This window comes from Hippocampus bargibanti, linkage group LG03 (assembly GCF_051943395.1).
Source record: "Hippocampus bargibanti isolate YZ-2025 linkage group LG03, ASM5194339v1, whole genome shotgun sequence".
NCBI lineage: Eukaryota > Metazoa > Chordata > Actinopteri > Syngnathiformes > Syngnathidae > Hippocampus > Hippocampus bargibanti.
Window position 1 is genome coordinate 11751024 of NC_142736.1, and position 16405 is coordinate 11767428.

At 41.5% G+C, this 16405-nt stretch overlaps 1 protein-coding gene across 3 annotated transcripts in view; it reads left to right on the plus strand.

Moving 5' to 3' along the window:
- Positions 1-16405, plus strand: part of lgr4 (leucine-rich repeat containing G protein-coupled receptor 4) — a 51041-nt gene that overhangs the window by 13438 nt on the left and 21198 nt on the right. For 2 of the 3 annotated variants that reach the window (XM_088991969.1, XM_088991970.1), the window contains 6 exons: positions 3542-3613; positions 7961-8032; positions 10349-10420; positions 11982-12197; positions 13046-13117; positions 13666-13734. In XM_088991969.1, coding sequence (XP_088848095.1) covers positions 3542-3613; positions 7961-8032; positions 10349-10420; positions 11982-12197; positions 13046-13117; positions 13666-13734 — 573 coding nt within the window. The remainder of the gene's footprint in view (positions 1-3541; positions 3614-7960; positions 8033-10348; positions 10421-11981; positions 12198-13045; positions 13118-13665; positions 13735-16405) is intronic. The other variant, XM_088991971.1, reaches the window with a different exon arrangement.

Sequence of the window (16405 nt, forward strand, 5' to 3'; positions counted from 1 at the left end):
TCATGACTGTAAGAACAGTTGTGAGGTGTGCTGTCGGTGTGACTGAGGAATTCAAGGTTGAGGTGGGACTCCACCAGGGGTCAGCCCTGAGCCCTTTCTTATTTGCTATGGTGATGGACAGGCTGACAGACAATGTTAGACAAGAATCTCCTTGGACTATGATGTTTGCAGATGACATTGTGATCTGTAGCGAGAACGGGGAGCAGGTGGCGGAGAAACTAGAGATGTGGAGATATGCCCAAGAGTGATGCTGCAGGGGGAAGAGTTAAAGAAGGTGGAGGATTTTAAGTACTTGGGGTCAACTGTTCAGAGCAATGGGGAGTGTGGAAAAGAGGTGAAGAAGCGTTTCCAGGCAGGCTGGAGCGGCTGGAGAAAAATATCAGGTGTGATGTGTGATAGAAGGGTTTCAGGTAGGATGAAAGGAAAAGTGTATAAAACAGTGGTGAGGCCAGCCATGATGTTTGGAGTGGAGACAGTGCCACTGAAGAAAAGAAAGGAAGTAGAGCTGGAGGTAGCAGAGCTGAAGATGTTGAGGTTTTCTTTGGGGGTGACCAGGTTGGATAGGATCAGGAATGAGTACATTAAAGGGACAACTCATATTAGAGGCTGTGGAGAGAAAGTCAGAGAGGCCAGACTGAGATGGTTTGGACATGTCCAGAGGAGAGAGAGCGACTATATCGGGAGAAGGATGCTGAGCCTTGAACTGCCAGGCAGGAGACCGAGAGGAAGACCGAAGAGGAGGTTTATGGATGTGGTCAAAGAGGACATGAAGGTAGCTGGTGTGTGAGAAGAGGATGCACAAAACCGGGATAGATGGAGGACATTGATTCGCTGTGGCGACCCCTGAAGGGAAAAGCCGAAAGGAAAAGAAGAAGAAGAGGAGGCATATTGATATATGTTGCTGCATTGCATCAACCCATATTTACAAGGGTCCCGTTTTTTTTTTTTTTTCACATGTGATCATTGAGAATTGCGAAGCCTGACAGCAGTCGGTAGGAACGAGCGGCGGTACCTCTCCTTCTTGCAGCAAGGGTGTAATAGTCTCTGGCTGAAGGAGCTACCCAGTGCTGTCAGGGTGGGCAGGAGGGGGTGGGAGGGGCTGTCCATCATACCTTTTAGTTTAGCTAGCGTCCATCTGTTGCCCACCTCCTCCAAAGAGTCAGGCGATCAACCCAGGACAGAACTGGCCCTCTTGACAAGGCGCTCCAGTCTTTTTCTGTCCCAGGTGTTGATGCTGCCTGACCAGCAGACAATTCCATAGTGGATGGCTGAAGCCACCACAGAGTCATATAAAGTCTTTAGGAGTGACCCCTGAACCCCAAAAGACCTCAGTTTCCTGAGTAGGAAGAGGCGACTCTGTCCCTTTTTGATTAGGGCATCTGTGTTTGTAGTCCAGTCCAGTTTATTGTTGAGAGTAACACCCAGGTACTTGAAGGAGGTCACCCCCTCACTGTCCGAACCCTGGATGTTCAACGGTGCAGGTGAGGATTGTTTCCTGCAGAAATCCACTACCAGCTCCTAGGTTTTCCCTGTGTTGATCTGGAGGTGATTCTGCTGGCACCAGTCCACAAAGTCGTTTGTCAGTACCCTGTACTCCCGATCGTCTCCCTCTATAATGAGGCCGACAATAGCTGAGTCGTCAGAGAACTTCTGAAGGTGGTTGGGGTGTTGTAGTTGAAGTCCGAGGTGTAGAGGGTGAACAGGAATGGAGACAGGACTGACTGTACTGCAGAGAAGCCTGTCCGACTCACAGTTCTTTGCCCTCACGTACTGTGGCCTGTTTGTGAGGTAATCTGTAATCCAGAATGTGAGGTGGTGGTCGACTCCGGCAGGCTGGTTGGAATGTTCACATTTATGTACAGCAATTTGGATTTGCATGAGGGATATGTGGTGGTTTCTCATCTGCCACAATAATATCAACGCGTGCAAGTGTTTTTCGATTTAAAGGGTGGCAGTGATGATAACATTTATTTCTGCATGTCGTGTTTCATTAGTTTCACTCTCCTTTCTTTACCGTACTTGGCCTTTGTGTATTTCCCCAATCTGCGTGGAGACAAAATACATGCAAATGAATGTGTTCAACAAATTTATAATTTTAGTCCGTCTGGCTCATTTTGTGTTTGAGAATTGTGTTTTTTACTGTTTTGATTTTCTCAAAACAAGTCTTCTAATTGTTTGAGCTTTTCGGCATTCTATCTTCATGAGGAAAAAAACAGCACATGGGATTGATATTTCGCAATCCCAGGTTGTAAAACCATTTAAACAATTTGTCATTTATCACAGCTGCATTTTGAGTATCCTCTTCAATTTATCTTAGCAGGGACAGGACAGTCCAGGGACCTTGATGAGTAAAGCAGCCAGAAAGTGAGGGACCGAGGGAGCTGGTTCCTCCTGAGCCCTCCATTTCTCTGTGTGATTAAAAAATCGGTAGATTAACTCATGGCTCACACTGTTTGCTTTGGAATGTGTTTAAATGAGTATAAGCTGTGGCAGACCTACAGTAACGAGTGCATTACTTGAGTAGGGACAAGAAACAACAAGCAGGCTGTTGTCTATCCAGTAACTTGAAAACTCGATAAATGTCGATGGGACATGGGTTGGTTGAGCGTTTTGGCATGGAGCCCCCATGTAATGCAGACGTGTGTATGTGCATGTGTGTGTTTCTGTGTATGTGAATTGGGCAGTGTAGTTGTAAATGCATAGGAAGGGTAATATGATCCGTGTTGCATTTCGAAGGCCCACTGAGGTCTGAGAGAGATCTGGAAATGAAATTCAAGATGACTAATTTAAGAGTGAAAATGAAGGAGGGGTGGAGGATGCCACTTTCTGTCAAAATTTGGGATTTTTTTTTCCTGGTGGATGTTTTGTTTGGTGACATTTGTATGGGAACCACCTGTATGGATCCCTTGTCAAATTGATCATTTTTGCCATCACAGTAGTCTCTACGTTTGGAGTTAAAAATCTGACACCCTGTTTATTTATTTATTTATTATTTATTTATTTATTTATTTATTTATTTATTTATTTATTTGTTTGTTTGTTGATTTATAATCTCTTGCCTGAATCTGCTTTCCTTAAACATATGTCCTGATATTAGCTTTTGTGTGGAAGCAAACCAAGTCATGAATGCATAGTTGTCATGCTGCTACATGTTTATCTCAAAGAAGTATTGAAGGATGAGCACGAGAGGAGCTGAAGTAAAATCAATGAGCAAAAATGTATCTTGTTATTTCCTTCTTTAAAAACAAATACACCAACAAAAAAATAGCTTTGGGAAAGCACTTGACCATGTTTTTAGTTCGAAATTATGACTGTAATTATCATATTTTTGTGTCATTTTCCTAAATGGTTAATGTGATTTACAGTGTATAATTTAAAAGAGCATATGACTGAACAGGACCCTTGAAAGTATCATTGTGATATACAAATTCCCATGATGCAATGCGTATCAAAACGTTTTCTGGTGAGCCATGTCAATGTATTTTCTGTCTTCAGTCGAAAAATATTGTAAACTAATATTGTTTTAATTTCTTTTCCGCAGAGATCTCAGCATGAACAACATCACTGAGCTTCCAGCAAATGTCTTCAACAACTTCCCTTACTTAGAAGAGCTGTGAGTGCATGCATTCTTGTTTCATGGTGGTTCTATTGACACAGTACAATTTTTGGCATGATACTATCAAGCATGAGCTTGATAGGATGGACCTGGTTATTTGAGTGAACACTGTAAAGTAGTACAGCCAGCATACCGTGTTTTACTTGCCTGGTTAGGAAAGAAAAAAAACAAGGTCAAATTATGCACTTCACTGATCCAACATAAGGAGGTAAAACATAATTTCAAAAGAAAAAATGAGAACTTGAATTTAAAATAAAATCACGTGACATTTTATGTCTACTCTTGGAGATGTTTAAGTGGGAAACATCCAACCTCTGCGAATGTTTGTCAAATGCTTCTCGTTCTGGCCCAGTGCTGGAATACCTGATATCTAGTGTCATGCGGCCCAGATAATGCGAAATGACGAGTACCTAAATGAACTCCTCTGATTGTTACTGTACTTGGCTTTCGCGGGTATGTTTTTTTTAGCTCTCTCAATGAAAAGGTTTCTTCAGCTGTCATCTGTACTTCTTTGAAGGTGTCGGACGTTTCACTTCTTATCCAAGAAACTTCGTCAGCAAACTAAAGTCTTACTGGTAGTTTAGGCCATATAATAGGTCTCTGCGCTCAGGTTGGGGGGAGCAGAGGACTACTCCATGCAGCTCAACTGATTGTTCCTATAGTTCTGACTAACGACTGGCCTGATTGCCCCACTTCCACCGGTATCACCTCATCAATATTACTAATCCTATGTGCCTAAGCAGGCTATTGTATGAACGATCCAAATTGAACCTCACCCCACCATATCGGTTTAATGAAAGATGTAGTTGTTTTATGAAAATTGCTTCTTTTACTCCCCTTTCACACCATCTATGTTCTTTCGCTAAGATTTTAACCTCATTGTCGTCAAATGAGTGGTTGCTAGCTTTTAGGTGCATATGTACTGCCGATTGAGGTCCACTAATATTATCGCTGCAATGTTGATAGTCTTTTTTGAAAATGTGTTTAGTCTCTCCAATGTACTGCTCTTTACAATTTTCATTATTACAATGTATTGAATAAACTACATTACTTTGTTTTTCATTTGGCAGCCTATCTTTTGGATGCACTAATTTTTGCCTTAAAGTGTTTATCGGTTTGAAATAAGTAGGAATTTTGTGTTGTCAAAGGACTCTGTAGTTTTTCAGAAACTCCTGCAATGTAAGGTACTGCTACTCCTCTCCTTTTTGTATCTTCAGCAGTTTTGGTTTCATTCCCTATTCTTTCTTTCTGACATTTGTTAAATGACCACTGAGGGTACCTGAAGAAACCTTTTCATCGATGGACCACTCCTGTACGACTGAGAGCTTCCACAGACGTTTAGCTCTCTTGGATCTTTCAGCACACACCTTTTTTTCGGGAGATGAAATGAGATAACCTTTATTTGTCTCACATTGGAGAAATTCCTAATTCACAGCAGCAAAGTTATGAAAGGAAGAGCAAAGGAAAAAGAATAAGTACAAAAACTAAATATAGGAGCTGCTGTCATGGCAGCAACTCTTGCAGTGACATCTTGAAGTTAAAACAACAAAAACCAAAATAACAAATAACATGACACAACCCAAAAAACACAGACAGTCATTCAATATTAATAATTTGTATGTGCCCTCTTTGTTGTCTGAAGCAGTTATAGAGGGAAGCAGAGAGGATCAAAATGTCATTGTCACCAGTAGATCAGTGACATCATGCTGAAAATGTGCACACATCTGCTACAAGCTAAATGTTGAAAGCACGACGCTGTAGCATCCATTGACAAAACGAGATTGTCTCATTTCCTGTCCCATGTAATTTGCTTCAATTCCATGCCGCGACTCACAGTTCCAAATATGCATCGGAGCTCTGTGCTGACACTCCGTTCTTTTCATCATCGGCTCCTCAAGCCATGTAACCATCCAGCTGCAGACCCACAGCACCAACCTCTCCGCCGAAAAAATTGGGACTGTGCTGCTCATTACGGGCGCAATAAAACACAAGCTCCCCGGAGTTGTCCAGCAATGACAGTCAAAAACAGTGCTGGTGTACTCGTTCTGCCGAAAAGGTGCAACGTCCTTGATGAATGTCGTGACCAAAAATGCTGATGATTAATCCACATCCGCTCCATAAGATGCAATAACAACACAAAGTGACAAAACAAAACACAAAAAAAAGGCTCGTGAGAGCCTTTGCTGACAGCTGCCTACGTGGACGCCGTCTTGGACTTCATCCACCTCAATCTGCTTCAAATAATAAATAGTCATTTATTGTCAAAAGTAATTTATTTATGTTATTTTCTCTTCCGTATTTGGTTGTTCTTTCACCAATTAAAAACAAAGAAAAAAAGTCTTTTTTTTTTATATTCCAACACGTGATTATTTCCAGAAGGATATTCAAATCCCCAAATGTGTGATAGCTGCTGCCCTTATTGGGAACAATTAATTGAAATAAAACATCAATAATTCCCATAACCAAGGACCTACTCCATCGTGGCAATGCTTGTTTCTTAAACTGATCAAAATATTTGTCGTGGTGTCTACATTTTGAGAAAATTATGAATGACATGGTGTCCGTTTGTGTGCATGTTTGTTCAACGTTTTTCTTGGAACATGTCTGGAGATTTGTTTCACTGAACATTGGTGGAGGGCCTCTTTGCCTAAGGGCTGTTGCAGTGTCAGTAAACCAGAGCGGCAACCTCATGGGGTGAGAGAGTTGACAGAAAAGGAGATCTTGGAGCGGGTGGAGGGCAAGTCATACCTGTGCAAGACAGGAACTGACACCAAGGATGATATTTCCTTCTTCGTAGTCACACAACTTCGCTCTGTTCTATTCTTTCCTGCCAAATGCACAAAGAAAGATAAAAATATGTGATGACAGATATGCCCTGTGTACTTACCAGTGTGATTATATTTTCAAAAGTAACCAAGATAGTAATGGTGCACAGTAAAGCAATATGTAGGTTTTCATTTTTGCTTGCCACCTGTACAATTTGTACCTGTATGTTTTATATACAGTACACATCTTAATAGAATAGGTAGCTACATTTCTGCCACTAAATGAAGAGGTCACCTAATATTCATTTCTGTTATTTGGGTTTGGAGATTTTTGGTCAATTTCACCTAAACTCTACAATGCCTGGTTTTGGCTCTACCTATTGCTAAAAACGAAACAGGTTCAGAGGGGATCGAACCTTTTTCGTTGCTGGTCCCACTTTCTAGAATGACCTGCTGCTGCCATCTTTAAAACCTGTCTCAAAACTCACATGTACTCTTTTGCATTCGACTCAGCATGATTCCGACTTGATCTTGGTTTTCCTCCTGTTGCTTTCTACTATCTTTGCCAAACGGTGTTTGTTGTCACTTTGTTACAGCTTCAGCTATTGTTAAATTGTTAAATACTGAAGTCAAAGAAAGGCCTTTAACAGAAGATGTTTTAGTGTCCTCTTAATTTCAAAGAGAGTAATTTAGAGATATCTCAATTCCAAAGCTGTTTACTGTCATGAGTTTCTTATCTCACATGATGGTGTAGGTCAGAAATGCATACATTGGGCCACTGTATGTATATTTTGTTAAATATCTTTCAGGAATACACTGTGACAGCCTGGAAGATAAATAATTTGAATGAATTGAATACACTGTTTGTATTTAGCTCTTGTTTTGACGGTTCCTCTCCTCTGGGACATGAGAGGCATGTGGTCCTCTTAACACAGAGGGCCTTGATTCTCGGACTCACAGTCAACAGCTCTTGTTTCAGGTGGTTGAGTCTGGTCAGACTCATATTGCACGGTGATAAATCTGTTACTAATCTCTTGGGCTTGATGGTATACTTGGACTGTGTATCACAGTCAACCTTTTCACTTCACACTTTCTGAGCAACTTTTCTTAGGTGCAGGAAAGGGAGGAGGTGTACCAACTCACTTTTATGGCCACCATGCGGAGAAGTTTAAAAAAAAACCTCATGTATATACGTACACTAAATAATCTATTACTTTTCAGAAAAAAATGAATGACTGTTTTCACAAACTGGGTCTCTATAATTTCGAGATATAGACATGTTTCATTCTCTCAAACAAATAAAACACTGTGGGAGTACCCAAAAAATAATTTGGAAGGGGTATTTCTAGGAGTTCTAATTCTCTTTGGGTGACAATGTGATAACAGGCCATGACAGACATGTCTTTGACACTTTTGGCCCCATGTTCAGCGTGATAGCTTAAACTCCATTTGAGGTGCGGACACAAAGACCTTTTCAGTTTCAGGCCTCACTTTGTTATCCTCAGACACGAACTGCATCTGTCTCCATGAAAATGGTATTCCATATTATTGTAAATTTATACTTGCGTTGCCTTTCTAGGAGACTTGCCGGGAATGACTTATCCTTCATCCACCCTGAAGCCCTGTCTGGACTGCATCAGCTCAAAGTCCTGTAAGCACCTTGCCGCCACCACTGTCAACACTCTCATGTAGATACAAACACACACTGTGACAGTGTGAAGTTTTCCACCCATGAGGAGGGGCGAAAGTAAATATTTCACTATGTGGTGGTCCAACTTTGTGGCTCTGTTAGTTAGTGATATCCCAAAACATATAAATTCGTTCTTACTTGCAATGGACAAAATGACATTTCTGTTCCTGTCCCAACAGCTGTTTTTGTTTACACATCCTGTGGCAAGATTAGTTCTGCGCGCTTCACATTTGTCTGAACTGTGTAGTACACGCGCATACAAAGTCTTGTTGATATGCAAGTGAGCTCTTTCCTCAAGATGCTAAAAAGAGTGTACCTGTAGTGCTGAAAATATTTATTTAGTTTATAATATTTGAGCAATTTATGTGACTGTCCTCCCTTTTCATGGTTATCCTGTGATAATCCTGTTTGTTAACCAAAACATTCTTCCTGCTGAGTGCAAGTTTGAGATTTGAGATGTCCCACAAGACGTCTCAAGACATCACTTGAGAAGTCCCACACTGCCTTTACTGTTGTCAGGCTGTCTGTCAGCTGGCTCTGTACTTCTTGCAGCACAGCTGTGTGTGTTGCCCAAACACACTGGCAAACTGGGGTATGCAAATGTGTATTACTTCAGTTTTATGTAAAACAACCATAAGAATCATCTTTGGTGGCTGGAGAAAGCCAAGGATCAGGCATATGCGGAAAATAGCCAAGAATATTGGACATGGGTTTTGAGTGCAGTTTGCCTCGATCTGAAAAAGATGGAGGTTCAAGCTGATTTTCATGCTTGAAACTTTTAGCAAAATATCAGAATCAGAATCATCTTTATTGCCAAGTATGAAGAGTATGAAAAACAAGGAATTTGTTTCTGGTAGAACACGCTGCACTAGTACCATCATCAAAAAATTGCAGAGGCACTATACAGTTATATTTGGGTTACTGTTTAAAGAGTTAATGGCTTGGGGGAAGAAGCTGTTTAGATGTCTGCTGGATTTGGTGCGCATGCATCGGTAGCGCCTGCCTGAGGCTAGTAGCTGGAAAAGGTGGTGGGCAGGGTCCGGAGGGTCCAGTAGGATTTTCCATGCCCTTGTTTGGATTATTGCAGTGTGCAAGTCCTCGAGAGTGGGTAGGGCGGTGCCAATGATTTTTTCCGCCGTCCTAACTGTCCGTTGAAGTCCGATTTTGTCCATTTTTGTGGCGGCACTGAACCAAACGGTGATGTAAGAACACAGGATGGATTCGATGACAGCCATGTAGAAATGTAGCACCTCTGGTGGCAGGCCATGCTTCTTGAGCAGCATCAGGAAGTACATCCTCTGTTGGGCCTTTCTCAGGATGGAGTTGGTGTTGACCTCCGACTTCATGTCCTGGGAGACTGTGATTCCCAGGAACTTGAAGGTCTCGACGGTTGACACGAGGCAGTTGGATAGTGTGAGGGGCAGCTGTGGTGATGGATGTCTCCAGAAGTCCACGATAATCTCTACTGTCTTGAGAGTGTTCAGCTCTAGGTTGTGACGGCTGCACCAGAGCTCCAGCTGCTCCACTTGATGTCGGTACGCATACTCTTCGCCGTCTTTGATGAGACCGATGACCGTGGTGTCGTCTGCGAATTCTATGAATTTGCCAGCTGGGTGTGTTGAGGTGGAGTCGTTTGTGTAGAGAGAGGACGCATCCCTGCGGGGCTCCAGTGTTCGTGGTTCGTGTTGAGGGTAATATTTTTCCCAGTCTGACCTGTTGTGTCCGTTCTGTCAGGAAGCTGAGGGTCCACTGGCAGATCGTGGGGGACACACCAAGCTGGAGAAGTTTGGAGATGAGGAGTACTGGGATGATGGTATTGAACGCAGAGCTGTAGTCCACAAACAGGATCCTTGCGTAGGTTCCTGTGTTGCGAGGTGCTTGAGGATGTGGTGCAGTCCGATGTTTACTGCATCCTCCACAGACCTGTTTTCCCGGTAGGCAAACTGAAGAGGATCCAGGAGAGCGCCGGTGATGTTCTTTAGGTGGTTCAGCACAAGGTGTTCAAATGACTTCATGACCACAGACGGTAGAGCAACAGGTCTATAGTCCTTCAATTCCGATGGTGCGGGTTTCTTTGGAACTGGTACGATGGGAGACTATGGTTGCAACATTTGTGACTACATTTTGCATGCAATCAGAATATGTTTTTACTAAAAGGCAACAAATTGAAGAGATCCTGCAGAGTTTATCAATTCAGTTGGTCGATTTGTACTGTATCTGTTAAACCGATTGGTGTGATTGAAAATATGGACATGTTTTTTTTTTCTTCATCTTTAGTATGCTCCAGAATAATCAACTTAACACAGTACCTGGCGCAGCACTGAAGAATCTTCATTTTCTCCAGTCTCTGTGAGTTCCGAAAACCTCTTGACCTGCATGCACGCACGCACACACGCACACAAACACACACACGCACGCACTGGCAAACACACACACACACGCACGCAAACACACACACACGCACACACACACACACACACACACACACACACAGGATCTAAACAAAAGTTCCTGACAGCAGAGATCGGATTGATTGGAATTGCCTTTATTAGTCTCTAGCAGCGGAGAAGTTTACATTTCACAGCAGCAAAGTTATGAAAGGAATGAAAGTAGAAAAACAAAATACAGGAGGTGCTGGAAAGGCGGCTGCCTTGAAGTCAAAAGAACAAAAACATTAAAAAACGAAATAACAAATAACATGACAACACAAAGACACAGGGAGTCATTCATTGTTAAGCATATTCTGTACCCTCTTTATTACACAAGAGAAAAAGAGATAGGGTTAATGTATTATTATTATTATTATTATTATTATTATTATTATTATTATTATTATTATTGTAGATCGGTGGCCCAGTAGTCAAGTGGTTAGCACCAATGGTGAATATGTTGAATACAAAAAAATACACCTGATTAAAAAAACAACATAAAATAGAAGTCATACCTAAGCTAAAAGCACACGATTAAAAAACTGAAAAATAATAAAGCTACTCAGAAAAATAATTAGTTTGCTAAAAATAAATATAATTTTAAAACAAAACCCCAAAATATTGTACCCCAACCATTGGAAAAAAGTAGTTGAGTTTTACACAGACTTTTAAAATAACTGAAAATATTTACTTCTCTTAAAAATACATTATCAAATGTCTCTGAATAGCCCAAACTTACTTGTGGGCCCTTGGTTTGTGCAAAAACTGCAATGAAGGACAACAATGCATGTACATACATGTATTACACTCAAGGGGAACTCAGGTTCTCTTGTTGTCGTAATATGTTCATGTGGAGCTATCGCCCTCTTTGGATGAAGCCCCATAGAGCTAGATGTCAATCAAGACTGTTTTTCCTTCCAGCACAGACACTTGAGGAATTTTGAGGGAGGGTGAGACACAGCAAGAGCAAGGATAACGGCAGAAACCAGTTCGGTGAAAGTCTTCAACCACTTATATTTATCCAATTCAAAGTCATTTGTTTTGTCACTCTCCTTTTCCAAATATGAGCCGACTCACTCAAAACTTTTTTCTCTGAGAAATTAAAAATTATATCAGCACAATTCCACCCCAAAATCAATCTCCAGAATGTAAATGTATGTGTAATTTGACAACTGAATCAAGAAGTTTCATTTTTAAGGCAAAATGTGGAGTAATCCTTATATCTGATGGTCTAATAAACATGTTCAGTATTATCAAAACAATGCAACACATTGCTTTGACCGGGTGGGAATACTATTGTGGAAATATTTTGTCATTCTTGGTTCAACACTGGATGTTTCATGAAGTCAACTGGAGCAATATGACCACTTCTGCCATATTTAAAACCTTACTGGACAAAATAAGAAGCACAAATATATTATTTTTTTTCAAATCTCTGTCTTAATACCCCCCTCCCTAATCCCCACATCTGTCTCCTTTAGTCGACTCGACGCAAACCATATTAGTACAGTTCCAGACGACAGTTTTGAGGATCTGCAGCAACTTCGGCATCTATGGTTGGATGACAACAACCTCACAGAAGTCCCGGTCGGTCCTCTTCAGCATCAGACAAACCTACAGGCGCTGACTTTGGCACTGAACCGCATCATGTACATACCAGACAACGCCTTTGCAAACCTCACCAGTCTAGTTGTACTGTAAGTTCTATCACGTTATTGTTGTAATTGTCACGTTCAATTGAGGCACAAACTAAACAACTTCAAGGTTTGCCCGTTGACATTTGATCTTTCTTGAGTTCATGTGTCTCCATGTTTCATTCACGTATGCTTCTTTGCATTGATTGAAGCGATAAAGCTTGGGAAGAATCAAATGTGTTTGTAGATGCCAATGAAGGAAATCAATGTTAAATTCATTTAAATTTATGTTTATAGCATATTGTAGAATACATCAATGTAAGTGGTGTACAACATTTTTGGGGTGGGGGGCTTTTATAATAATATGTTACAGAGAACACTTAGCACCTGATTTAAATAATGGTTTTATTTTTTTTAATTGGCCCCGAGTCATGGAACTTTCCAGTCCGGATATGATAACAGAGTTAAAACAGGATCAACCTGCTTATGCGCTTTGTTAAACATTAATTAAGGAGACAGACTGACAAAGAACATTCTATGCGTTACTGAAATAACCTGAGGCTCTATAGATGCATTTCTGTGAGTTATGATCATGACAACAACAGAAAGTCTGTATCCAGTCTGTATTTTCAGTACTTTAAGGAGCTCAAAAATGTCAAAAAAGAAGAAAAATACATTTCAAATGTGGTGATGCTTTTTGTATCCGAATGGTTGATTTTGCAAATGTGTGCCTACTTAATACAAAATCCAAGTCATACTGAATGGTGAACAAGAAACGGCATTGGGTCAGATTATGCAAAACCACACGAATCAATCCAGCACCCCTGGCTGGGAAAGCATGTTTGCAGTACGCATTACAAGTGAAGTTGCTTTTTTGATTATTATAATATTTTTTTGTAATTGTTGTTCAGACATCTTCACAACAACAGAATTACGGGGATTGCCAACAATTGCTTCACTGGTCTTATGAACCTGGAAACACTGTAAGTCATGATTTAATAGGAGTCAGAGTGCATGTGCGTGCGTGCATGTGTTAATCGCTCGCCCGTCCCCCACCCCGACCTTTGCTCTGGTCCTCCAGACATCATTGTCTCCACTTCCTCCTGTAATTGCTGAGGATAAATAGAGCAAAGTACATGATTCTTATCATATCTGCCCTCCAACTGTTTGCTTCTTCCTGCCAAATAGCCGTGAAAATCCTTTATTGACCACCACAGACAAAGTGTATGGTAGACTTCTTTATTGGTTAACAGAGAAGTCAAAATTGTCATCTATTGAGGCAAACTGCATTTTCATACAAGGTAACACATCACATAATTCTATCTTGGCCTTAAAACAGCTTATACTGAATTAAATGCATTTGGAATTTGTACTTACCAGGTAGTTTTTTTAATCATCTTTTTTGGTCAAGAATGTGGCGACACAGTCACATCTCTTTCACACTATTAAATACATCAACAAGTTATGATTCTAGACATTTTTTAGAGGTAAAGAACTGTTTCGCTTACCGGCTTGTCTTTTACCATTGAAGGGATCTGAACTTCAACAATCTGGCTGTTTTTCCCAAAGCGATAGACGCCCTGCCCAAACTGAAAGAACTGTAAGTATATATCAGTCAGAATCAGAATCATTTTTATTGCCAAGTATGTAGAACACACAAGGAATTTGTTTCCGGTAGAACACGCTGCACAAGTATCATCAGTATCATCATACAGTTCCATTTGGGCTAATGTTCAGAGAGTTAATGGCTTGGGGGAAGAAGCTCTTTAAATGTTTGCTGGATTTGGTGCGCATCGATCGGTAGCGCCTGCCTGAGGGGAGTAGCTGGAAAAGGTCGTGGGCAGGGTGCTAGTTTGGATTCGTTGAAGTCGGATTTTGTCCATTTTTGTGGCGGCCGCGAGCCAAACGGTGATGGACTGTATGTCCCTTTCTGTATTACTGCTCAGATTTTTCTGTCATCTGATGACTTGACTGCAGAAGTATTGCTGAATTTTCCTCCAAAATCCACCAAGAACGATGTTTCTTTGACAATATAGATACTATTTTATTACCAACATTTCGACATAAGAACACACCGAGGCATTAGTTTAAAGTTGGTGAAATGTGGCACCTTCACTCAGCTGTCTGGCACAACAAATGTGAGGTTCCAGACAGTCACTTTTTCTGGGGAGCAATGTGAAGTAAATGGGTGCATGTTCTTGTTCGGAGATGGCAGAAGAAAAGAAAAATAACTTTAAAGTCGTAGTAGGATACGTCTGTGTAAGCTCTCAGTTGTACAGGAGTGGTCCATCGATGAAAAGGTTTCTTCAGCCGTCATCTGTACTTCTTTGAAGGTGTCGGACGTTTTGCTTCTTATCCAAGAAACTTCGTCAGTAAACTAAAGTCTTACTGGTAGTTTAGGCCCTATATATATATACCTACTGTCCAGACATGGCGGTGCCGGACTCTGCTATGATAGGCACATGCTCTCAGGTTGGGGGGAGCAGAGGACTACTCCCTGCAGCTGCTCCACTGATAGTTCCTATCGTTCTGACTAACGACTGGCCTGATTGCCCCACTTCGACCGGTATCACCTCATCAGTATTACTAATCCTATGTGTGACAGGTTGTAAAGTATCTTATTTTGTATTTTGGTTACATTCGCATAGTTGTATTGGTTTACAAATGATATACATATCGAAAATGTTTATTTAAACAAGGAACGCCTGCTTCGGTTAGTGTTTCGTGTCGGACCGATTTAGATCGTTGGACAGGAAGTTGTTGTGCGCATACGTTTGCATTACATCTGGGGATTCGAAGTAAACCACTGTTGAGTCAAGACGTATCACATTGCTTGTCTTGTGTTTTTTTTCTGGATCCCACAACTCCGTATCTCCCTTACTATAGTGGAGAGCGCAACATTTTGGAGGCACCGCTGGGATATTTGCGTTCGAGTGTTGTCTACTCGCCGTGGGTAGTAGCTCGCGCCGAATATCCCCAATCAACCCAGTCGGAGTGGCGTCGCCGTTTACTGGTTTGTTTCTACATGTGCTCTGGTTGCATCTCTGTGCGTACAGCCACCACTAGAGGGCACTGGAAGACTTTGAAGTGAATCCGGCCAGTTGAACTGCGTCTACCCTCTCGAAAATGGCGTTAGAGGAATTACAGTTGGACATCAAAGGCAAGTTATTTGGACTGAATTTTCAACAATTGTCAGAGTTATGTGCTGAAATCCAAATATCTGGACTGGAAAGAGAGCAACTTACAGGAAAGACTCGAGGCCAACTAATTAATATTGTGTCAACCTACATTGAAAGAGCTGAATTAGAGCTAGAAGATGGAGGAATGTCAGATTTGCTACGTGTAAAGGACTTGATTTAAAGTATAAAAGATTTTGAACTAGGAATAGCCAAACCAAGTGAAAAAGGTCAGGATGCAGTGCGAAAGAGAAGCACAGTGCCCCCAGACACTGCCCCCTGGCGCAAAGATTTCAAAATATCTGGACAAATAGGTGAACTCGGACAAAAAGATAAACTCACATTTCCTAATTTGGTCAGACAGATAGAAAGTGGGCTCAGTAAAGGCTACCAGGGGGATGAAATCATCGATGCAGTGGTTCGTGCCATAACACCAGGTCTGCAGTTGAGAAGCTACCTCGAAGGGAAAGAAAATCTCACCCTACCTTCTTTACGAAGGATTCTCCGATCTCACTATCAAGAGAGAGGAGCCACTGAATTGTACAAGCAGCTCTCATCGGAAGTGCAGACTAATAAAGAGTCCCCACAGAAATTTCTACTGCGTGCAATGGATCTTCGTCAAAGGATTCTTTTTGCATCTCAAGAGGCCGAATCAGGGGTGAAGTATGATCCCACGGTGGTCCAGAGTTTATTCCTGCACACAGTTCTGACGGGGTTACAGAGTGACAATGTAAAGAGTGACATGCAACCTTTCCTCCTGCTAACCACCACATCAGATGAAGTACTGTTAGAAAAATTAAACATGGCATGTGCAAATGAAAAAGAGCGACAGGTAAAAAAGAAAAATGCTGCTGCACGGGTGACAACGCTGAACACTGTCCAGTTAGATGACACACCAGTCCCGATTGGGAAGAAGACAGTCTTAATGCAGAATACTGTTACTGTGCCGAATGAACTCCTTTCAGAGATCAAAGAGATGAGGTCAGAGATGATGCTGTTAAAAGAGCTGCGTGCAGAAGTGTCCCAGATCAAAGAGACTATTCAGAAACCAACAGCCACTTCTCAGCCCACCAGCAGAGGACCTGAACGCCTGCC